General features: G+C 43.2%; 1 protein-coding gene across 3 annotated transcripts in view; it reads left to right on the top strand.

Annotated features, from left to right (window-relative positions):
* Positions 1-24030, top strand: part of FAM171A1 (family with sequence similarity 171 member A1) — a 131287-nt gene that overhangs the window by 93475 nt on the left and 13782 nt on the right. Inside the window, exons 1-3 of one of the 3 annotated variants that reach the window (XM_070800872.1) lie at positions 4305-4463; positions 5118-5211; positions 9387-9563. In XM_070800872.1, the coding sequence (XP_070656973.1) occupies positions 4449-4463; positions 5118-5211; positions 9387-9563 (286 nt within the window). In that variant the 5' untranslated portion in view covers positions 4305-4448. Of the gene's footprint in view, positions 1-4304; positions 4464-5117; positions 5212-9386; positions 9564-24030 lie in introns of those variants that run through there. The other 2 variants (XM_070800870.1, XM_070800871.1) reach the window with 2 other exon arrangements.

Raw genomic sequence — 24030 nt, 5'->3', positions numbered from 1 at the left:
GATGGAAGAAAGGTTTTGAAGTGCAGACAGAAGTGGTTCCCTGGTGTTTTCAGTACAGTTGGGTATGAGCATTTGGGGGATGGCAGTCGAGCCCCAAGTTTGAGAAGAACAGCGGATGTTTGAAGCAGCTGCTGTGGGGAGTGTGGGGGAGGGACATCCACAGAAGAGAAACAGCCCTGTCCCCCTCCACCATCCATCCACACCCAGTCCAGTCCTTCCTGAAAAGTGTGGGAACGTAGCAGCTTTCATACATAAATTTAGGCTTAAGAACATACCATTCCCTGCCCAGCCTACACACACCCACTTTAGATTGTATTTGCACTGTGGCTTAGAATATTTCAACCCTTATACTCCTTAGATGTTTCTTTGGTCGTTTCACCAGGCAGAGGTCTTGCCTTTTCTCCTGGGAGGACTATGTTTGATCCCCCACAGGTATCAGTGCGTGCTGGTCACAGCGTGTGTCAAAGTAGCTGGACCAGCCACATCTCCTTCTAGGAAACCTGCCTCCTCATCGCCCTTCTGTGCTCCCCCCCCCAATACTCCTCCTGCCACCGAAAACAGACACGCATGTCTGGCCTAGGAGCAGGTTCTCCTGCACAGAAAAGGGAAGGAAGGCAGCAGGGGCAGAGAGGAGGGGAGAGATGCAGCTCCCAGGGAAATGCACGATGAGCCAGGGAGTAAGAGCAGACACGAGAGTGAGGCAGAGACAGACACACAGAGACACAGAGGCAGAGAGAAGTAGACACGCAGAGAGACAGAGACAGGAGGATTCAGAATTGGATGACCTATGATGTAACTTATATGTGGAATCTAACAAATAATACAAATGAATCTGTTTACAAAACAGAAATAGACTCACAGACATCAAAAACAAACTTATGGTTACCAAAGGGGAAAGAGGTGGGTGGGGGTAAACTCGGAGTTTGGGATTAACAGATGCACATTACTATATATAAAATAGATAAGCGTCAAGGATTTACTATATAACAGGGGATACTATTCAATATCTTGTAAGAACCTATAATGGAAAATAACCTGAAAAAATTATATATGTATAACTCAATCACCTTTCTGTTCACCTGAGGCTATCATAATATTGTGAATCAATTGTACTTTAATTTTAAAAAATAAGGAACTGGGGCTTCCCTGGCAGTCCAGTAAGATTAAGACTCCACGCTTCCACTGCAGGGGATGTGGGTTTGATTCCTGGTCAGAGAAGTTCCACATGCTAAGAGATGTGGCCAAAAAAAAAGAAAAATGAGGAACCAATGACAAAAGGAGTCACCTATTTAAAACCCCCTCAATCTGAAAAGAATACCTTTTTAAATAGAATTTAAGGAGAACTTTTAAAAACTAAAGCATCAATTTATTAAAATTTTAAATATATATAAAAAAAAAGAATGGAGATGAAATGCCCAGTGGCTTGAGAACTGGGAACAGCCCTGGTTGTGGTATCGGGGTCCTAGGCTGGTCCCCGTAAGGCCTGGCTGGACTGCTTTCCTGGGGCTCAGCAGGATTCCCTTTCATCTTTCAGCAGCCTCCCCTTTTCCTTGGTCTAGGCTGAGTGGGTTTCTGTTTCTTTCAGCCAAAGGAGCCTTCATAGTGACCTCAACCTGCCCATCTCAGGGGGTCTGAAGGGGCACACGGTACCCGACCCATGTTCTGAGGTAACCAGCCTGGCCTCTGCTTTCTGCCTCGACCCTCATGAGGAAACGGCCCCTCTTTGCACCTTAACACTGCAGACACGCCCTCCCTTCATTCCTAGTAGTGAGTTTCCCATTTCTCAGTGTGTAAAACCCAGACATCAGCAATGTTGTTTAGAATGAAGAACAGTGGAGAACGGGAACCAAATCACAGAAAGTTCACTATCATTGAAAAAATAATAGTGACCTAAATGGGAGGGAAATCCAAGAAAGAGGGGATTATATGTATACTTACAGCTGATTCTCTTTGCTGCACAGCAGAAACTAACACAACATTGTAAAGCAACTCTGTGCCTTTGTGCTCAGTCGCTCAGTCGTGTCCAGCTCTTTGCAACCCCATGGACTGTAGCCTGCCAGGCTCCTCTGTCCATGGAATTTTTCAGGCAACAGTACTGGAGTGGGTGGCCATTCCCTCCTCCAGGGAATCTTTCTGACCCAGGATTCGAACCCATATCTTCTGTGGCTCCTGCATTGGCAGGCAGATTCTTTACCACTGAGCCACCAAAGCAACAATACTCCAATAAAAATTAATTTTAAAACATTAAAAAAATAAAAGCAGCTCAAGCAGTTTGAGACCACTCCAAAAGTCATGTGTCTATCTAACAAAAAAATAAAAAAGAAAAGAAAATGGGAATAGGAGGATAAGATGTTGAAATATAGTTGAGGGTGAGGAGATGGATGAGAAAGGATTGCTTTGACCTTCAATCTCTGAGGACAGCTTAGAGAAGAAGGAAAGAGGCAGACAGAAGGTGTGGGAGGTGGATGGGAGAGGGATCCGGTGAGGCCAGTGCTCCCAGCATGCATGGAGCACCCCCAGATCATGAGGCGCCCAAGCTCTGTGCAGACCAAGGAGGGGACAGCAAGAAGACATCACTGTGGTGTGAGATCAGAGGAAGAGGAGAGAAGGCTAAGGCAAGCTGAAAGTTAACCGACACAGCAGCAGGGATGCCAGGGCATCACCACGGCTGTGTTTTAGGGGTCAGGAAAGGACACCAATGGTCTGGAATGGAACAGGACTGATGTGCGTGTCCACCTGGCTTCAGTGGAAACAGCCAGATTAAACAGGACCATTGCGAGCTTGGGCATCTGGCTCCCACGGGCTCCAGAGCTGGGCCAGTGTTTATGGAGGACCAGTCATTTGAGAAATGCAGTCAGTAGTTTCCAGGAGGTAAGGGTACCATCGTGACCTCCTCAGTCATCCATGGTCAAGGCAGCCCACCCCGTAAGTCTGTGTTGCTGGTGAGCCCATTTGGGCTTTTATGGCCTCACCTATCGGAAGAGACTTAGATTAGATGATCCTTGGAGCTCCAGAACTCCCTTATTGACAGCAGTTCTGGTTTTTGTTTGGTTGGTTTTCGGCCATGCTATGGCAGCTTGCAGGATCTGAATTTCCCAACCAGGGACTGAACCTGGATCTTCAGCAGTGAAAATGCCAAGTCCTAACCACTGGACCACTAGAGAATTCCCCTAGAACACTTCCTGACAGGCTTATTCCTCCCCTAAAAGTTTCTGATCCAGAGTGAAAAGGAACCTTGGTGGAGACGTGAAAGAACATGAGCCCTGGGCAGAGCTGCTGTGTCAGAACAACCACGAATTGGAAGGAGAGGGAGCAGCCAGCTGACCACAGAGAAATATGGTCTCCCTCAAGCCTGGAGCAGGTTATACAATGGCCAGAACATCAGGGCAGACCACTGTGTTTGAGGAATCACTTTATTTAACCCAGAGAGATGTGTACTTCCATCAGTAAATGCTCCCAACTCCCATCTCTGTGAGTTTTTGTCTTCATGATGTTTTTTGCTGATTGTGTGCAAACTGATTTAGTACGTTTATATCTCGTGACCCTCACTACATCATTAGATAAAAACGCGTTCAGGTTTTACAGTCAAAACAAGATCTGGAGCAAAGTCAAACTGCGGATGGTGTCACAAGGTAACTGTCTAACGGGGCTGTCGGCTCAAGCCATCCTTCTGCACAGGGTTTCCTGGAAGGAGTGGTTCTCACATCCGTTCAAGAGGCTCATCATAAAATCTGTAACATAATAGTCAGGAGTTGGATGCACCCACCAGAGTAGATGGAAGGCCAAGAGACATTTCACTGTGGGTTCTTTGCATTTCTTGTCCAGCGGCACATCTGCCGCCTGCTCTGCTCCATCGTGATCTATGCACTTTGACTGGATTTTACTAGGAAGACTAAGGATGTGTTTGTAACAGTCTCAAAGGATTTCTCTTGCCTTGTGTGTTTCAAGATGTTAATTGCCATCTACTCATTTCACTTACGTAGACTCTCTTTCCCAAAACGATACCCCTACCCGTAGACCAAGACTGGGCAGTGAAAAGACTGCTCACAAATAGAGCTTTTTGTGAAAAACCTAAATAACATCCTGTGTCAAAGCAGACGTGACAATGGGCTATTATTTCTGTCCCCATAATAGCATGTTGTCACATCTCTGTGCCCCGCGTGAATGGGCCATGAGAAGGGATGTGGGGAGGAGTGGGGGCAGGGGAGCCATGCTGAAACCTTAGAGGAGCCTCTCCGGGGTTTGCATTTTCTAAAAACAGAAACTGCTTCTCCGGGAGGTAACTCAGAGGTTCATATCTGCAGGTGCCCGGCCGCAGCCTCGAGTGCACTTCCAGAGAAGAGCCCTGCGGCTGCCGGAGAACACCAGCTACAGTGACCTGACCGCCTTTCTCACGGCCGCCAGCTCCCCCTCCGAGGTGGACGGCTTTCCTTATTTGCGAGGATTAGATGGAAACGGAACAGGTAACAATCTCATCTGTCTTCTGCAGGGGGAATCTGTGTTTGCATCTTTTATAGGTGTTTGTATCTTTCTAAGTAGAGGACCAGAGGTGCAGAAGGGGGAGATCTGTCTACAAGTTCTGGTGCACTGAAACCGTCATTTAAGGAATTTATTCTGCACCACTGCGGGGTTGAATTTTCATGAATTTGAAATGCTGAACCTTTCTGCTGGGACCAGTTGCCTTAAGCACCCTCTCTGAGCTCTCCTTTGGCTGCCTAAATATATTTAATTCCCAGAAGTTCTTTTCATTGAATTTTTCAAGTGTCAGATCAGAGTTGGAGGTTTTCTGTCCTGTTTTCAACCTCGCTCCACTTGCCCCTGGAACATTTTTGGTGGAGCAGTCTGCCCAGCTGTGCAGAGATGTACACCCCTACTCACCACACATTACAGCTGGAAAGGGAAGGGTGGGTGGCATTGAATCTGATTCCCAGAGGAGCACAGCAGCGCCCCCAGCCACCAGCACATGGAGCACTTCAGGGCGGGGAGACTCTGGACTGCAGGGGCTGAGTCCATCCAGCCTTTTCTCACAGCCTCCCTTTCTCTGAGCTTGCTCTTTCTGCCTTCCACTCGGCCAAGTGTTCAGGCTTTATAGTTGATTTTGAATCATCTCCTGGCAGATCTGTAAGTCCACTCAGTCATTCTCACCCTATGCCGGCGGGACTCACAGAACTCAAAGATCACAGAAACAGAAAGCCACCAGTCAGAAAACAGGTAATAATTCCTTATTGGTGAGAGACTGCCTTTTACCTCCATTTGCGCTCAAGAGAACTCCGTGCTAACATGGTCCCCGTTCCTCCTTCTGGTGAACAAAGGGTGGTGGAGTCTCAATTCCTGAGTCATTTTCTTGTCTCCCCCTTTCTCTTTCCCCAATACTTTACATGAGTCACAACATAAACTTGAAAAACAAAGGCTGTTCTGGGTTGAATCCCATGAGGTGAGTACGTTGCTGTATTTCCCAGGGATGCTTTGATTGAATTTCGCCTAATCGTCTAGTGCTTTACAGAAACTGATCATCCTGCAAAAGCCTTTCATCCCTGCAACATATGATCCATTTTGTAGAATGTGGATAAATGTCTGGTTACAGTTCAAGGTCACCCGGTGATTTGCTACCTGTTTTTCTTCCCTCTGTGGTACCTGTTTTGAGAAATGTTTCTTTTTCCTTGAATGTTTGTGTTGATAATGATGCAATAAATTGTCAATCACCAACACCCAGAAGAGTTGCATGGTTCATCTTAAGTGAATATTGTTGGGGAAAAAAGTTGACTTTTCATTTAAATGGATAGGCCTGGGAGGGAAATAGTATTTCAGGGAACATAATAATCAGGCCATCATGAAACCGCCAATCCAGCCTCCATCATAAAACCCCGAAGTTGGCGGGATGACCTCAGTCATTTTTCTGTGCTCCAGTTCCAAGATGTCTTGAATAAATTATAAAACGCAAGATGACAGTAAGGCAGAGAGAAGACATAGAACAATTGATTTTAGAGGAGTTGTTTTATTTTAAAATCACTCTGTTATTTCAGAGGGAAGAGAGAAAGTCTTTGGAAGGTTATATTCAGCTTGTTTTCCACTGAAATAACTGGCCAGTTGACCTAGGAAGAATCAGGCCTCCTCCCAGGAAAGGCAGCCACCAGCGTGGTATCCACTTGGCACCCCTGCAGCCCATTAACTGGGGCTTCTCTTCTGCCCCACCTTTGCCTCCTGTTTTATAAAATGCGCCTAAGAGGTTTCAACTTAGTGTGAGAGCCTGGACCACACTAATCCATGTGAGATGGCAGGTTATCAGTAGAATTCAGTGAAGTAAACAGAGACCATAAGTGTGATTGGAGAGTGACTGGCTTCCCTGGTGTGTCCTAAGGGGGGTTATTTATTCCTGCCACCACTTTGAAAGAGTTTCCAGAGCTGTAGAAATGCAGCCACGTGGAGCTTTCAGTTGCTTCCTCACTTTCTCTTCCCTGTGCATCCTCACAGCCTCATGCTTCCCCTGTGGTTGCTAAGAAAGCCCAGACCTGCTCTGTGATGTTCGCAAGGGTTTTTAAGAAATTACTTCTGCTGGCAACTAAGGGAAGACAGAGAGGAGTCAGTGATATGACTAACGTGCAAAGCCAAACAGAACTTTGGATGCTATCTGGGCAAAACCCCTTTTGTTCTAAGTGATGAGTCGGCGGCCTCCTAGCTTGGTCCTGGGGTGCTGCTTCTGCTTGTCTTTATTGGGATGTGATAGGAGTCAGGTACTATCAAGATGGAACATCAAGAAGGAGAGAGTCCTTGTATAGAGAACTCCATGTTTTGTAAGGAGTTGCCGTCTCATAAGAAGGGCTGGAAGGTAAACAGTGTAGCCCTTCAAAGCATGAGTGCTTCCAGAATAAGAAAAATGGGGGGGTCGAGAGCCCTTTGGAAGGTATGGAGTGGAAGCACTGAGAGAGGAGAGAGCCCTCAAGAAAGCAGATATAATTGCTTGCCATGTCTTTGAACAGAGAACTTTCTAAAGAATGTTTAATCTCATGCACCTGGTAGTACACATTGCTTTAAATGAATATGCTTCTTTCTTCAGTGCTGTTCTTACTTTGAATGTTTGTAGTACAGTTTGTTTCTTTCTATAGATTCATAAGAAAGCATCTAGTCCAACCTCCTTAGTTTTGCAGCTCAGAGCAACAGACCCCAGAAGAGTGAAATAACTTGGGGGAGGCCACATAATTAGTTGGTAGCAGATCTGGTTCTGGGACTAGGGCTTCCTGGGCCAGGGATGTGCAAGATTATACGAAATGAAGACTCAAAAGGGGATGAGTAGGGACAACAGGGATGCCATTTCTAAGAGTCAAGAGGCAGTGTTAAGTGTAAGGAAAGGATGGAGGGTGAGAGTGGAGTACTTTTCTGCTCTACCTGCTGCTTCCGGGGTTAGACTTCCTGCCTGGCGTTTTAATGAAAGAAGCAGCCTTGGGGACTTCCCTGGTGGTCCAGTGGTTAAGACTTCATCTTCCAATGCAGGGGGTGTGGTTCGACCCCTGATCAGGGAGCTAAGATCCTACATGCCTCATGGCCAAAAAGCCAAACAAACAAAGCAATTAAAAAAAACAAAACAGAAGCAATATTGTAACAAATTCAATAAAGACTTTTAAAATGGTCCACATCCAAAAAAAACTTTTTAATTTTTTTTTTTTTAAAGAAGCAGCATTACCTAACTGAAAACGTTATCTGTAAGTTGCTTATATAAAGTCAGGTCACTTAATCTGTCTTTAAGTCCTGTCTCATCCGGAGAGTTCAGCAGAGCCTAGAGAGATCTGGCTTGGCTGCTGTGTTGCCTTTGGGCAATGGATACATTTAGGTCCTCTGTCCACAGGATGTTGTGATAAAAAAAGATGGTGAATTCTGGGTTTTGGTTCTCTTCACCCTACAATGAAATGGTCAGGTTAAAAGATTTCAGAACTTGAATCTATGCTTCCGATGTGGACCTTTTGATAAAATCCTTATCTCCATCCCTTTTTCTTCAATGGAAAACAGAGATAGATGTGAATCATAAAAGGTAGTGCTAACATTACTGCTGCTACTGCTGCTAAGTCACTTCAGTCATGTCCGACTCTGTGCGACCCCAGAGACGGCAGCCCACCAGGCCCCCCATCCCTGGGATTCTCCAGGCAAGAACACTAGAGTGGGTTGCCATTTCCTTCTCCAATGCATGAAAGTGAGAAAATAAAGTGAAGTCGCTCAGTCGTGTCCGACTCCTAGCGACCCCATGGACTGCAGCCTACCAGGCCCCTCAGTCCATGGGATTTTCCAGGCAAGAGTACTGGAGTGGGTTGCCATTGCCTTCTCCGAAGTGCTAACATTAGCTGTATAGAAATTTCTCTGCAAAGAGGTTAGCTACCACTGGTTGGTGAAACTCTCAAATTCACTAGATTGGTTTTAAATGTTTAAATTTAGTCCTAACTGGAGGTTTGCATTAACTCAGGTAGTTAATTGATAAGTAGATAGGTATATAAGGAGCTTAATAAGAAACCCAATAAATTATGTTCTAATGTAGCTTAAATTTTTCTGTCAGTGTGTTTTCATTGTATTCAAGGGAAGATTTTAAATTATGACCGAATACATTTTGTATGATATATTATATTTCACTGGAGAAAAATTCTTCTCAAATGGATCCCTTAAGTGTATAAATATAATACCACTTTCATAAGCATTCCCCAATTTATCTGTAAAGTAGATAGTCATTAAACCATTGGCTTGGAGAAAAGGCCTCTAATGTAGAATAATTGGTATATTAAATTCCTTTTAAACAGATCAAAATAACAATGGCAACCAAAATAACTCATAAATATTTCAAGTGCAAGTTTTCAATAGTGTCCTTTTAGTAGAAGTTAATATTTTGAAGTACTCCTTGAAGAAATTCATTCTTTTTTTTTATTTTTTAAAAGCAGTCTCTGATTTAAAACATTTGGTTCCAATGTGGTGATCTGCCAAGTAATTAACATGTGTACAGGGCTCGCTTTGTAGAGAAGTTGATTTCAGGGTTTCACACACATGCCTTCTCTCCCAATACAGACAGTCCCCCTTCCATTTTGAAACTCCTTTTGAAAGCACAGGACAGTGGTTAGAATGGACAGACCCGAACTTGGATCTCAGCCCTACCACACACTAATGTCTATCATGGACCTGTTTCCATGACTCCCATCTCTGAGCCTCAGTGTGTTTATGTGTAAAATGGGGATTTTTACCTACCTTAGGATGTCATGGTGAGGATTGTGCATATAAGATGCTGAATGCAGTCCCTGGTTTGTAGGAGGCCCAATCCTTGTAGATGTTAGCCGTTACATTTTTCTGTAAACAGTTTCTGCAGCCCCACCTGGGTCCTGTGTGTGCATGTGATGGAGACTGCCTCTTGCTTCCAGGAAACAGCACCAGGTACGACCTAACCCCTGTCACAGCCGTCAGCGTCCACTTGCTCAGCAGTGATGGAACGCCGGTGCTGGTGGATGGCCCCATTTATGTCACCGTGCCCCTGGCCACACAGAGCAGTCTGAGGCACAATGCCTATGTTACGGCGTGGCGGTTTGACCAGAAACTGGGTAAGCAAACTCCCGTGCCAACGATCGGCTAGTGGACTTCATTACTGTTCGATTTCCATTTTAAGAAGCCTGTGCTAGTCTCTTTTCCTTGAAGTTATTGAATGCTGCTGCTCACAGCACTTTGCATGGTTTCTGGTGGGTAAGGCTTACACCTTTTTTTTTTTTTTTCCCACACTTAAGCTAATTTGCTTAAGAATCTTTAAAGGTTATTAGACTTGAATTGCCTCTCCTAATCTTTTATTCTTTTATTCTTTAGAAGATCCCATAATCTTTCTTGGTCTTATGGTTTTCTTTTTTCTGTGTTCTGAAAAAGGAAGACAACATTGCCAATATTATACAAAAAAGAAACTAAAAATCACCTAGAGAAACCTACTAACCGTATTTTAGATTACAAGCAGACTTCGCTTTATTGCACTTTGTAGATACTGCATTTTTTACAAATTGAACATTTGTGGCAACTGTGTATTGTCAGATGATGGTAAGCATTTTTTACAATAAAGTATTTCTTAATTTAAATAGATACATTAGCTTTTTTAGGCATAATGCTGTTTCATACTTAATTGACTAAAGTATAGTGTAACAGAACCTTTAACGCACTGGGAAACCAAAAATTCTTGTGACTCTCCTTATGTTTAATATAGTGCAATAGGCCTGGATCTGAACCCACAGTATGTTGGAGATGAGCCTGCATTTCCTTCCAGCCATTGCACTATGCATGTGTATATTGGTTATCTCTTGCGGCATAACAGCCGACCCTAAAACTCAGCAGCTTTACACCACAGTGAACATCACCATTTCAGGGAGTCAGGATCCCAGAGTCAGGAACCCAGGCACAATCGAGCTGGGTGGTTCTGAGTCAGATCTTGAGCAAGGATGCAGTCAGGCTGTCAGCCGGCTCCTCTCAGGATCCAGCAGGGGCTACCAGTGTGCTTTCAGGCATCAGATCCTCACTGGCTGGTGGCCAGAGGCTTCAATGCCTTACCACGTGGGCATCCCCACAGGGCCACTCACACCATGACAGCGTGGTTCCACTGAGCTGTGGAGCAAGTGACCCAAGAGAAATTGACAAACAAAAAGTACAAGATTTCAGGAGGCTCGGTGGTAAAGAATCCACCTGCCAGTGTAGGAGACATTGGTTCGATCCTGGGTAGGGAAGATCTCCTGGAGAAAGGCATGGCCACCCACTCCAGTATTCTTGCCTGGGAAATCCCATGGACAGAGGAGCCTGAAGGGCTATAGTCCATGGGGTCACAAAAGAGTTGGACACAACTAAACAATAACAACAGCAAACAAAGGGGCAAAGGAGCAAAATGAAAGTCACCATTAGGCGACTTAGGTCTTTTGTCATCAAAGGTCAAAGTGGCCTCTTCCTCCTTCTTTCCATATGCAGGTGGTCACAGAGCCCAGTGCTGTTCCAATGCAGGGAACACCACACAGGTGGATGGACAGCAGGAGTAGACATCATGGGCCCTCTTAGAGGCTGCCTTCCAAAAATACATATTTAACATGAAGGGGATTATATGCTATGTACTGTTCTATGCTAAGTTGCTTCAGTTGTGTCCGACTCTGTGTGACCCCACAGAGGGCAGCCCACCAGGCTCCCCTGTCCCTGGGATTCTCCAGGCAAGAACACTAGAGTGGGTTGCCATTTCCTTCTCCAATGCATGAAAGAGAAAAGTGAAAGTGAAGTCACTCAGTCGTGTCCGACTCTTAGCGACCCCATGGACTGCAGCCTACCAGGCTCCTCCGTCCATGGGATTTTCCAGGCAAGAGTACTGGAGTGGGAACTTGCCTTTAAAAAGCATTTGTTATCATGAACATCTTTCCCTGGTATTATTATTCCATAGCAACGGTTATTCTGCAATGTCAATATTAATATTGCATAGTATACCCTTGTATATTTATGTCATAATTCAGTTGCTCAATCTCCTACAATTAGAAAAAAAAAGTTACTATTCTTACCAGTCCTGGGATAAATGTCTTCGTAGCTAAATCTTTGTATATGGCCATGATTATTTCCCTAGGATAAAATTTTAAAAGAAGATTTGCTGACTTCAAAAAGTACAAAACTCTAACGATTTTAATATGTATTTACGACTTTTCCTCCAGAAAGTTTTACAGTTGACTTTTGTAGTAAGATTACAGGAAGGAGTACATGCTTGTGTTTAGGATTTTGACAACACAATGGACCTTATACCCCCACTGGTTTCTCAATCCCATGAAAGTAAAACTTGAAAAGACAAGTTTTCAGATAATGTAATTCAGAGTTTTAAATTGTTAGACCATGCATACAAATTCTTGGGAGATTTTTGGTATCAAATGTATTTTCAAAGACACCTAATCGTCTAGTCAAGGCTATGGTTTTTCCAGTGGTCGTGTATAGATGTGAGAGTTGGACTGTGAAGAAAGCTGAGCACCGAAGAATTGATGCTTTTGAACTGTGGTGTTGGAGAAGACTCTTGAGAGTCCCTTGGACTGCAAGGAGATCCAACCAGTCCATTCTAGAGGAGATCAGCCCTGGGTGTTCTTTGGAAGGAATGATGCTAAAGCTGAAACTCCAATACCTTGGCCACCTCATGTGAAGAGTTGACTCATTGGAAAAGACTCTGATGCTGGGAGGGATTGGGGGCAGGAGGAAAAGGGGACAACAGAGGATGAGATGGCTGGATGGCATCACCTACCCGATGCACATGAGTGAACTCCGGGAGTTGGTGATGGACAGGGAGGCCTGGCGTGTTGTGATTCATGGGGTCGCAAAGAGTCAGACACTACTGAGCGACTGAACTGAACTGAACTGAATTCTTTGAGTAGTCAAATTCTAGTTCTATGAATTTATATTTGGAATTAAATGCTTGTTGGGCTTTCTGGAGTTTGCAGGGGATGTGGTTTGTTTTACGTTGGTTTTGTTTCATTTTCCAAACAATTACTAACAGACTGCATAGTTATTTGTGTTGAATTCCATGGCTTTACCAGATGCACCAAACTTGTTAGAAGGATCATCCTCACACATGGACATGTGGCACTGGGTCATGTGGGCACTTTGTCATTGGTGTGCATTCTGCATGGCTTGGTGACTCTTTGAGTCACATGTTCCTGGTCAGGATGTAAGGAGTCCTGGGCTCCCATGAGAAAGCAACTTGAGGGAACCCCTGAGGAAGACAGGAGTTCTGTAGGGAGGAAAGGATGTGGATGATGAAGCAGGGACAGAAAGTAGAAGGAGAGGGGAAAGCTTGCGTTTTGCCTCCTGAAGCCCTGGATCTGCCATTTGGGAAACTCTGAGGCCCGGCCCAGGCCAACCACCTGTCCTGTTTCCTCACTTGTACAGCATGCATTTTGCCTGAGGCTCTTCGTCCCTTGTATATTCTCCTTCTCACATTGTCCACCCGGGTTGGTCCCCAACACGTCAAGGCAGTGCTCCAAAGTAGAGTGTGTGGTTAAGAGCAAGGACTCTGAGACACAACGGATTAGAATTTCGATTCTGCTAGCTATTGGCTGTGTGATCCTGGCCAAGTTACATAACCTCTCTGGGCCATAGAATAGTACCTAATGTTATGGAGAGTGTCTTTATTTGTCAGAGTACTCCAGAGAAACAGAACCAATAGGATGTGGGTGTGTGGGTGGGTGTGTTATGTGTGTGCCTGTGTGTGTGTCTGTGTCTGTGTGTGTCTCTGTGAGGGAGAGAGATTTCTTTTATGAAACTGGCTGATACACTTGAAGAGGCTGGCAAGTTCAAAATCTGAAGGATGGGCTGGCAGACTGGAGACCCAGAGAAACACTAAGGCTGCAATTTGAGTCCAAAAGGCCATATGCTGGCAGAATTTCCCCTTGCCTGGGGGAGGTCCACGTTTTTCTTAAGGCCTTCAACTAGTTAGATGAGGCCCACCTACAGGAAGCATAATCTACTCAATCAGTGGATTTAAATCTACTGAATTAAATGTTAATTTCATCTTAAAAATACCTTCACAGCAACCTCCAGGCATGTTTGATCAAATATCTGAGTGCTGTGACCTAATTAATTTGACGTATCAAGTTAACCTCCCCAGGGAATAATGAGTTAATATTTGTAAGAAGCTTAGTTCAGTGCCTGGTACATAGTACACCTTAAGAGTTTATTCAGTAAACAAAGATAAGGGTTTCTTTAGCACTCTGCAGAAGGGTTTCTCGAACCATGACATCCAGACCACTTCTTTCCAGATTCTTGTTAGCTCAGTTTTTATTTATTTACATATTTGGCAGTATTGGGTCTTAGTTACAGCATGAAGGATTCTTGTTGTGTCGTGTGGGATTTTTCACTGTGGCACACAGACTCTGGTTGCAGCGCACGGGCTCAGTAGCTAGGGGCATGGGCTCAGTAGTTGCTCCACAGCATGTGGGATCCTAGTTCCCTGACCAGAGATTGAACCCGCATCCTCTGCATTGCAAGGCAGGTTCTCAACCACTGGACCACCGGGGAAGTCCTAGTTAGCCCAGATTTCTTGAAGGATTGTTGTCCACATGCTGCTGCCACTTCTCACTCACTTCAATCCTGCTTCTGTCTCCCAGTCTCCTGAAACCACAGTCGTGATACTCAGAAGCAGCTGCCTGATTGTGGAATCAAGTGACCTCTTCATCCCGTTTATGTCTCTGAAGCATTAGAGGGTTTCTTTTCTCTAGACAGGAAGGCCCACCTCCCTTGGCTCTCTGACTCAGTGTCCCCCAGGGCCCTCCTCTCCTGCCATATGGGCTCTGCCCTGGGCCCAGCTCCTAATTCACTTTATATGCAGTCACTGGGGCTGTATCCTCTGACTTCTCATACTCGCACAGCCACCCATCCACCTAAGTCTGCTCTCTGATCTGTGTTCCTGACTGTCTATTAGACATCTGCCTTTAGGTATCCTTCAGGAAACTCAGATTCATGTGCCTGTAACAGACAGGCATGCTTCTGCCTTTATGCCTGTTCATTTCTGTGTTTCCTCTCTTTGTTAAGGGTACCACACACCAGTAGTTACCCCACATTTATTCTTTTTTTAAAATATTTATTTATTTGGCTGTTCCAGGTCTTAGTTGCAGCAGGCAGAATCTTCTTTGCAGCATGTGGGATCTAGCTCCCTGACCAGGGATCAAACCAGGCCCCCCTGCATCGACAGCCCAGAGGGACGTTCACCCCCGCTCATTTATTCTTTTGCTTCACCTCCCTGCACCACTGGCAGCCATGTCTGGTCCTTTGCAAGATCGTGCTGATGTCAGATCAGCGTTTCTTCAACCTACCTTCTCATCTCCTTCATTAACCTCTGTCTGGGTACAGACTCTGCCTTCTTTCTGACCAGTTCCTGTAGCTGTCTACCTGTCTGCCACTCTCCTTCCCTCTACCAGGGCTTCTGGGTTGCCACTGGGCTGTCTGTCAGAACCACAGACCCTTTGCCCTGTTAGAGCATCTCAGAGCTACTCATCATGAGGCTGTCCACACTCAGCACGGCACACAGATGTCTTCAGAGCTGTCCCCACCCAGCTCTCCAGCTCACTTTCGGCCACTGTCTCCTGCACACCCTCCACTGCTCCCACACCCAATTGTGTGCTCTTCCCTGGATGTACCTGGTCCCCCTCATCACTTGTCACACTGCATGATTGCACGAGCAGAGTCTCTCCTCTCAAATTACCTTCTCCATCCTCCGACCAATAATTTGGTCCCTCCTAAGCATGTTGTCCATTTAGCGGTGGCACTAGAAGTCTGTAAGAACATGGCCTTACAGTGTCTCAGTCATTATCCGTGTCCTCATTGAGTCTTCCTTATCTCTGAATCCTCATGATCCAGAACAGTCCCTGGCACTTGCAAGGCACCCAGCTAAAATGTTTGCTGAATGATTGAATCAGATGAGCAGCATTTAGATATTTTAAGATTTAGAGCAGTTTAAGATATTATAACATTGGTAAAAGATGATTCTATACATAGAATTTACCTTTACATATCTATATATCTATATCTGTATATGTTTAGACCTGTATCTATATGTTTAAAGAATGATGCTTTGAGTGGTTGTCTGGAGAGAGAACAGTTGTATTGCATTTTCTCCACCCTAGAGCTTCTATCCCTGCTGCTGTGCTTCTTCTACTCCTTCCTGCCTCTTCATTTTTGAATGGATATATTTGAATATATATAAATAAGGTGGGGGTATAAAAGGCTGTATTCCTAATACAGTGATGCTTTCGCTAGGGAGTCATACACAGATTCATCATAACAATATGGCACAGGTCTGTAGAAGCAGCATCCTTGCTCTCATTAGTTTATTTTGTATACAGATCACAAAGATCAAAAGCTTATTTAAATTTTTTTTGTTTGATGTCTGTGGTAGACTGGAAAATTGCCCCCTCCCCCAAAAAGCTCCACATCCTAACCCCTGGACTCTGTGAATATGACTTGATATGGTACAAGGACTTTGCCAATGTGATTCAGTTGAGAATCTTGAGATGGGGAAATTCTGCTGGATTATCCTCATGGATCCACTGTAATCACAACAGTCCTTATAAGCAAGATGCAGGAGGAATCAGAGATGGTGACATAATGATGGAAGCAGAAATTGGAGGGATGCGCTTTGAAAAGGAGAATGGGACCTCAAGCCAAGGAACAGAAGCAGCCATGAGAAGCTGGAAACAAGAAACTGAAACGGATTCTTCCGTCAGTCTCCAGAAAGAACCAGCCCTACTGATCCTCTGACTTAAGCCCAGTGAAACCGATTTCAGGCTTCTGATCTCTAGATATAAGAGAATACCCACTTGTGTCGTTTTAAGCCCCTGAGCTTGTGGTTGTTTATTACAGGAGCAAAAGGAAACTAATACACTGTAGAAATCAGTAAAAACAAAGAAATGTGCATTGTCATGAAGCCTCTAAAAAGTAAGTTATCCAATTCTCTACTTCCTCTCTGGAAATATTCTCGATGGCGTTGAGCCTTCTGTCATTGAGAATCTTCATTGTATGGTTGATCTAGTTCCACTTAAATGGTCTTTTTCACTTAGCCCATACAGTGAAAATTGTAACTGTCGAATTCCAGGCTCCAACAGATTGTTTGAAAAGGCAACATTTGGAAAGTCATTCAAAAGTGATCAAATGAATCAGAACAAGTTTTCTGAAAACTTTGTCTTTAAAGTTTTGGATGGACATTTCAAAGAAATCATATGTTCTTTAACTTACTAAGCTCAACAGAAGCCTACATATTTCATAAGGGTGTTTCTACTATTATATATAATCCATAATGTCATTATTTAAGTAGAAATTAAATTATTGCAGTTAAATGAAAAGTTCCAAGAATATTATAAGATCAGGGGAAAAAAATAGGAACACGTATTAAGCATGTAGCACTATTTACTAATTATCTACTATTTATGATTGATTCAAATGCAATTAGCATTTCAAACCAGTTTAACACTTTAACTGATATACTTTTCAGGTAAATCAAAGTACTTGAATTTCAAAGTGTTTAACAGCCAGAACTAGTAACTTGTGAATCCATTAAGAATTTCTCATTTAAATAAGGGTCAACAAACTATGGCCTGAAAGCTTAGAATGGTTTTTACACTTTTAAATGTTTGAAGAAAGAATCAGAAGGGAGCATCTAATGACACATGAAAATTATATGAAATCTAAGCATCCCTGAATGAAATTCTATTGAGTGCTATGGACTGAATGTTTGTGTTCTCCCCAAATTCATATGTTAGAATCCTAATGCCCAAAGTGATGATGGTATTAGCCTTTGGAGGTCATGAGGGCGCAGCCCCCATGAATGGGATTAGTCACCTTATGAAAGGGGCCCCAGAGGGCTCCCTTGGCCTTTCCACATGTGAGGACATGGCATGTGAGGACACAATGAAAAGGCACCTCTGTGAACCAATGAAACCAGCTCTCACCAGAGCTGAATCAGCCAGCACCTTGATCTTGGACTTGGCTTCCTCTAGAATGAAGAAGTGCATTACTGTTGTTTATAAGCCATCCAGTTAATTTTGTTACAGCAGCCCAAGTGGAGTAAGACATTAGAACACAACCATGCCATCTTTGTTCATGTTAGGTCTGTGAGAGCTTTTCCTGCACCAACAGAGCTGTTTCCACAAAGTGAAAAATATTTGCTATCTGGACTGTTACAGAAAAAGTTTGTGACACCTGATCTAAGATGCATTCCATAGGGGAGCTCTGACCACTTATTATTAAAATGCAAGTGTATTCTCCATCTGCAGGGCCAAACAGGGTGCCTGATTCAGTCAGTGTGTACTTCCTGTTATCCAGGCAGCCTTCCAGCACTTTACCCTGAATGACAGCCGATGCTTAGTGATAACACCTTGGTTATAGGGCAATATACATTTTAATGCTAATTCAATTACTTCCATTCCTGACTGCTGGATAACTGAAAGTTTACTCATGAGAGAAACGGTAGAGGTACCTACTTTCTTTTTTTTTTTAGATTCCACATATAAGTGATATAATATGATAATTTGTCTTTGTCTCACTTACTTGACCTTAGTATGATAATCTCTAGATCCTTCCATGTTGGTGCAAATGGCATTATTTCATTCTTTTTTATGGCCGAATAATATTCTGTTGTATATTTGAACCACATCTTTATCCATTCATCTCTTGTTGGGCATCTAGGTTGCTTCCAAGTCTTGGCTATTGTGAATCGTGCTGCAGTGAACATTGGGGTCCATATTTTTTTCGAATTTTGGTTTTCTCTGGATGTATGTCCAGGAGTAAGAATGCTGGATCATGGGGTAGCTCTATTTTTAGTTTTTTAAGGAACCTCCATACTGTTCTCTATAGTGGCTGCACCAACTTACATTTCCACCAAGAGTGTGGGAGGGTTCCCTTTTCTCCACATGCTCTCTGGCATATATTAGAGATACTCCCTTCCCAATACCATTAGAGTGGATTCGATTTGGTGCTACTGTTTTTCACAGTTTTCTTTTTCTTGAATGACAGTTGGGTTTTTTTGGTTTTTTATTTTGTTTTGGAACAGGCAAAGAATTTCCCATTAAAAAAATTATCATCTCCTTATTTTAACCCACATGTTCAAACAAGGGTGACCTAATAGATAAATGGTCTCCTAGAACAGAAGTAAAGCTGGGTTTTGCTTAAAATGTTACAACAGTATGAATTGGTTGATAGTGGTGTGGACTCTCAGGAAAAAAGATTTTTTTTAAAAGCCTGACTTGCACACATTAGAGTCAAAACTTTTGCCGCATTTCCTGGCAGTGCCGATCTTGCTGCAGCTGCCCTGTTAAAATGCCATTTGATTTACGGTACAAGGTGGGGCCTCTATTCAGTGATGTACGTCTTTTCCTTTGACGAATTAGCAGATTTCTTTAACCCGTGATCTTCTGATGATGCTGTCTCTTTTGCAAAGCAGTATAGTGCCAGGACCTGGGGCCTGAGTATGCAAGTGTGTCTGAGGGGATGGGATACAGTGACCTCATCAGGAATGTGCAGGGGCCAGTTTGACCTTTGAAAGAAGCTGCTTTTCTTCCCCAGTAGGACAAATGCAGTTTTGTCGGTCATGGTGAATGCATCTTAGCCAAGACTTTCGGGACAGTAAAAGATGGTGTGCTGGCTTGTTTTTATAGCATTTCCTCTCTTTAGCTCGTAACTGGGACAGCAGATGGCTGCCCCATGTCCCAGGTGGTCAGACTGCAATCTGATTCGATGCCCTGGGGAACGGTCACTTATGAATAAGCAAACCAGGTCAGTGGTTTGAATTGAAAGTGACCGACTGACCTTGCGTGGCCGAGAAATCATGATTTAAGATCCTCTCTATGATAAGTTGCTTCTGTTTCATAATAACTTGGGTTACTTGGTTTGAATACTTTCATTCTAATGAGGTGACAAAAATCAAAGCAGATTCCAAGTGAAGCTACATTGCAGAATCCAGTTTTAACTGCCTTCCCAGAACGCAGCCTGCAGAGCGGTGTGCGTTGCTATAGAAATGCTGGTTACTGAACCAGCTTCTTATCATGTATGGCGCATACGTATCAGGCATTCAGCGATACTCGCTCATAATTGGCCGGTAGTGGGTTCGTCTCTGCATAGATGGTGAGCTTTACTGTTGATGCTGTCGCTCATCGAACTAGCCCTTTTAGGTAAGTCATGGCCAGCCTATCCCTGACAATGGAGCTTGATTTAAAGTACAGATCTAGGATTTTGTTACATTTCATTGTTTCTCAAGGGGAGAAAAGGATGGGAGTTCTTAAAACACTATATTCTATTTGTCACTTAAAGAAAATGAAAATATTACTGGTGTGTCTTTTTCTGTATATACCGTGAGCCATGCCTCTTACATAGCAGGTGACAAATTGCCAGACAGGTGTAGTGACTGAATGACAAGAATGAGCCATAGGGCATTGTGTGGGCAAAGTTAGAACAAAAGAAAGGAATTCATGTTTCTAAAAGTTAAGTATGTATTTACATCTGTGATGTTAACTTTAGAACCATGCATATCATCTTTATAATTTTTTTTTCCAAAATGACCAGACTCAATAGTTAAGGGAATTAAACAAAGAAAGAAGCAAACTTACCTGCTGAAGTACAATGTCAGTATATCCTTGAGAAGGATCACCTGAAATGGGTCTTCTCACAATGAAGGTGATCTCTTAGAAACAAAGAAATAATTCTCAGGAAAAGAGTCTCTGTATTCTCAGATATAATGTGCACATGTGTAAAACTGAGTTACTTTGCTGTGCAGCAGAGATTGGCACAACATTGTAGATCCACTGTACTTCAGTTTTTAAAAAATTGTCCATACCAGTGAATCAGGCTTCCCTTAGATATATAGTGGAGGGGGGAAGATAATTTACCTGCAGAGAAAGCTAACTGAAGTGAAATAACAGAAAAGAACCGTTAAAAGTGTAGGACTTAATCTGGATAAATTATGCCAGTCCAGCAAAAACTTGGGCCAGAGACCTCAGCTGCCAGGTGGCCAGCAAAATGTGACCTGCTTTTGAGACACAGATTGGTGTCTTTTGGCTGCTGCAGATCATCAGCATCACAGTTGGGGTGTTCTACTCCTGTTGCCCGAGTGGAACGGAGTCTGGCCGTGGAACACATGCACTGCCCACAGGGAGACCGAATGCTGAGTGATCTCAGAACATGGACATTTGTTTCCTGATGTTGCCTAGCAACTCAAAAAACACTCTTGTACTATCAGTCCATTCCTAAAAATTGTTAAGCCTTTTGTGTTTGTAGCCAGCCCCCCCAACAACAACAAAAAAATGAGACAGTTTAGAAAACAATACCATCACTTTAGCTAAATTATAGCCATATATAGCTCAGGTCCACTCTGTTTCAAAATCCTATCCTTAGAGACTTAATTTTCCTAAAGGGTCCATTTATATAGGAGAACTTTTCATGCTGGTGTTGAATGGAAACAATTTTTGGCAAGTTTTACAAATGATGGCTGCCCACTTTGTGGCCTCAGAGTGTATATAGATCAGTATGTTCCTCCTGAAAGAAAATGTCTTAAGTTGTAGTCAACTCTTAATTACCACTTATAAAATAAGTACTTTGTGGATTATCTATGGCAGGTGTGTATTCTCCCTACTACCTGAGATCCTCAGAACCTTCTTGCTTTGCTGTCCTTTGGCCTGGATTTGAAGCACTGCATCTATTATTAATATACTCGTTCTGAGATTGGCCTGGGTGAAAAATAATTAGGAAGGCAAAGCTGCCATCATTTATTTTAAAACCAAGTATTTTTTTAAAAATAGTTTCAGTTTTCAGTGATCTCCACTGAAATGAGAAATTAAGAGGTAAAATTCATTTTCATAGGTCAGGATGTTGCACTGGTTGTACAGCATTTGGCAAGAGTGTATCGAATACAGGCAGGCTGTAGCCCAGCAATTGAGACAGCTTGGATGTAAACACTGGCTCCTGTGGATCTTGAGCAAGTCCATTAATCTCTCAGGGCCTCAGTTTTCTCATCTGTAAAATGGGAATAATAGTTATCATTTCCCATCTCATAAAATTGTTGAGAATGGAGAACCCTTACAGTGGTGCGTAGTACTGGGTAAAGTGTTCTGTAAGTATTAATAATTATTATAATCATCATTGTTCTAATTCAGCCCATATTTAGTTTGTGTGTTTTGTGTAAAGCATGATATAAGGGAGACAGACAAGATGTACAAGTACAGTGAAGCCTTAGTATCTTTAAATTGAATACCCAGGACTTCCCTGGTGGTCCAGTGGTTAAGAATCCACCTGCCAGTGCAGGAGACATGGGTTCGATCCCTGCATTACAACTTGCCATTTCATATAAGCAGTTTGAAATATACCTAAATTGGAGGGGAAGAAATATAGGACCATTTGGGGAAAGTTGTTTGGTTTTTCTTTCATTGTCTACTCATTCTCAGCTGAGCTCATTCATTAGTAAAACAGGTAGGACCATAAATCAACATTTTTCATCACTGTTTTCATAGCAACCCTACATTCTTTCTTAATCAGAAAGAAGCTGAAATCCAGCACGGGGAAGTACCTGGTACACATGTATGTTATCCTAGGAATGGAGAAGGGGAGATTCAAAACACAATTTCCTTCAGGCTTTAAATCCTCTTCCTGTTCTAGAATATCAGATTTTGGTGCATTCCTCCTTCTATGCCAAGACTTAATGTGGCTTAACAGAATAATGGACTGGATCTGGGGATGCAGAGCAACTATCCATTCCCAGATATTTTGTTTGGCCCATACAGTTGATTTGGGGGCATTTATTTGTTTGTTTTGTTTTAGTTTGCTGCCAACATTTAAATATTGAAAGATTTCCTAGGGAATTCTGTTCTTGGCTTCTCTTTTTTAAAAAAATGAACAATTCACTCATTACAGCAAATAGATAGTGAACATCTTTGTGCCAGACTTTACTCAATTCTAGGCTTTTGGTGAGAAAAAATGCAGCCATGAAATTAAAAGATGCTTACTCCTTGGAAGAAAAGTTATGACCAACCTAGACAGCATATTAAAAAGCAGAGGCATTACTTTGCCAGCAAAGGTCTGTCTAGTCAAGGCTATGGTTTTTCCAGTAGTTATGTATAGATGTGAGAGTTGGACTGTAAAGAAAGCTGAGCACTGAAGAATTGATGCTTTTGAGCTGTGGTATTGGAGAAGACTCTTGAGAGTCCCTTGACTGAAAGTAGATCCAACCAGTCAATCCTAAAGGAAATCAGTCCTGAATATTCATTAGAAGGACTGATGCTGAACTGAAACTCCAATACTTTGGCCACCTGATGCAAAGCTCATTGGAAAAGACCCTGATGCTGGGAAAGATTGAAAACTGGAGGAGAAGGGGACAACAGAGAATGGGATGGTTGGATGGCATCACCAGCTCAATGGACATGAGTTTGAGTAAACTCCAGGAGTTAGTGATGGACAGGGAGGCCTGGCATGTTGCAGTCCACGGGGTCACAAAGAGTCAGAGACGATTGAGTGACTGAACTGAACTGAATGACAAAACAAGTCAAGGAAGGCACCTGTAATTATGAAGTTTTTGTTCTGAATGGAGGAGACAATGAACCAGTTTACTTTGTTGGCATTAAGTAAGTGCTGTAGGACAATTTAATTTAAGCAGGGTGATGTCAGGGAGAATGATTGGCTGGACAGAGGCTTTGGAGGAGTGCTATTTGAGCTGAGATGCCAGGACACATAGGAACCTAACATGGGACTGTCTTGGGGGGCAAGAACATTCTGGGCAGAAAAAAATGGTCAACACAGAGGTCACCAGATTGGAACCAATTTGGCCACACCTACAGCAACCAGTTCACTCAGAGGCACTAAGCCTTCATGCACTGCAGCCTATGGAGTGAACTCAGATGTGTGTCAACTTCCAATCGGCCGTCTGACAAGTGACTAGATTATTCATGAAATATATTAGAAATATTTCTGAAGTTGCTTCACGTACTGGCCACCCAGCTGATGCACCCCGGCAACATTGTAGGAAATGGTTCTAGGGTTTTCTGAAAGATTCACCACACCCACAAAAGTACAAATAATGTGGAGCTTTGCTACTCAGAGAGTGATCCTTGGACAGGGGGTATATTCAAACTCCAAAATCTCACGATTTGCTCCAAGACCCACTGAATCAGACTCTGCATTTGAACAAAATCTCCACTATACCAACCTCTTGAACAAAGCGCTGGTTGGGAGCATCTTACCACATCTGTCCAGATGCTTGTCGCCTCACTCTCTTCTGCCACCCTTCGTTTTGAATGAGTCTTCTAATGCTGAAGATAAGTGGCCATGCCTCCTAAATCCTGGACTGTGTACCTCACCTAGCCCCATCTGACATGTAATTGCAAGATGAATGTTAGATTTAGTGGGTAATGAACAAAATTTCTCCCCATATGGGCTTAATTAGCCTCCACTCTGATACTACTTTCTGGGAATTTATATATACCTATTGTAAATTGAAAATTCTCTCATTAAATTTTATTAATGCTATTATGCATGCTAATACTTCTGGCTACCTATTTA

This window comes from Bos indicus, chromosome 13, assembly GCF_029378745.1.
Source record: "Bos indicus isolate NIAB-ARS_2022 breed Sahiwal x Tharparkar chromosome 13, NIAB-ARS_B.indTharparkar_mat_pri_1.0, whole genome shotgun sequence".
Taxonomy (NCBI): domain Eukaryota; kingdom Metazoa; phylum Chordata; class Mammalia; order Artiodactyla; family Bovidae; genus Bos; species Bos indicus.
This window is presented reverse-complemented; position numbering and strand designations above follow the sequence as displayed.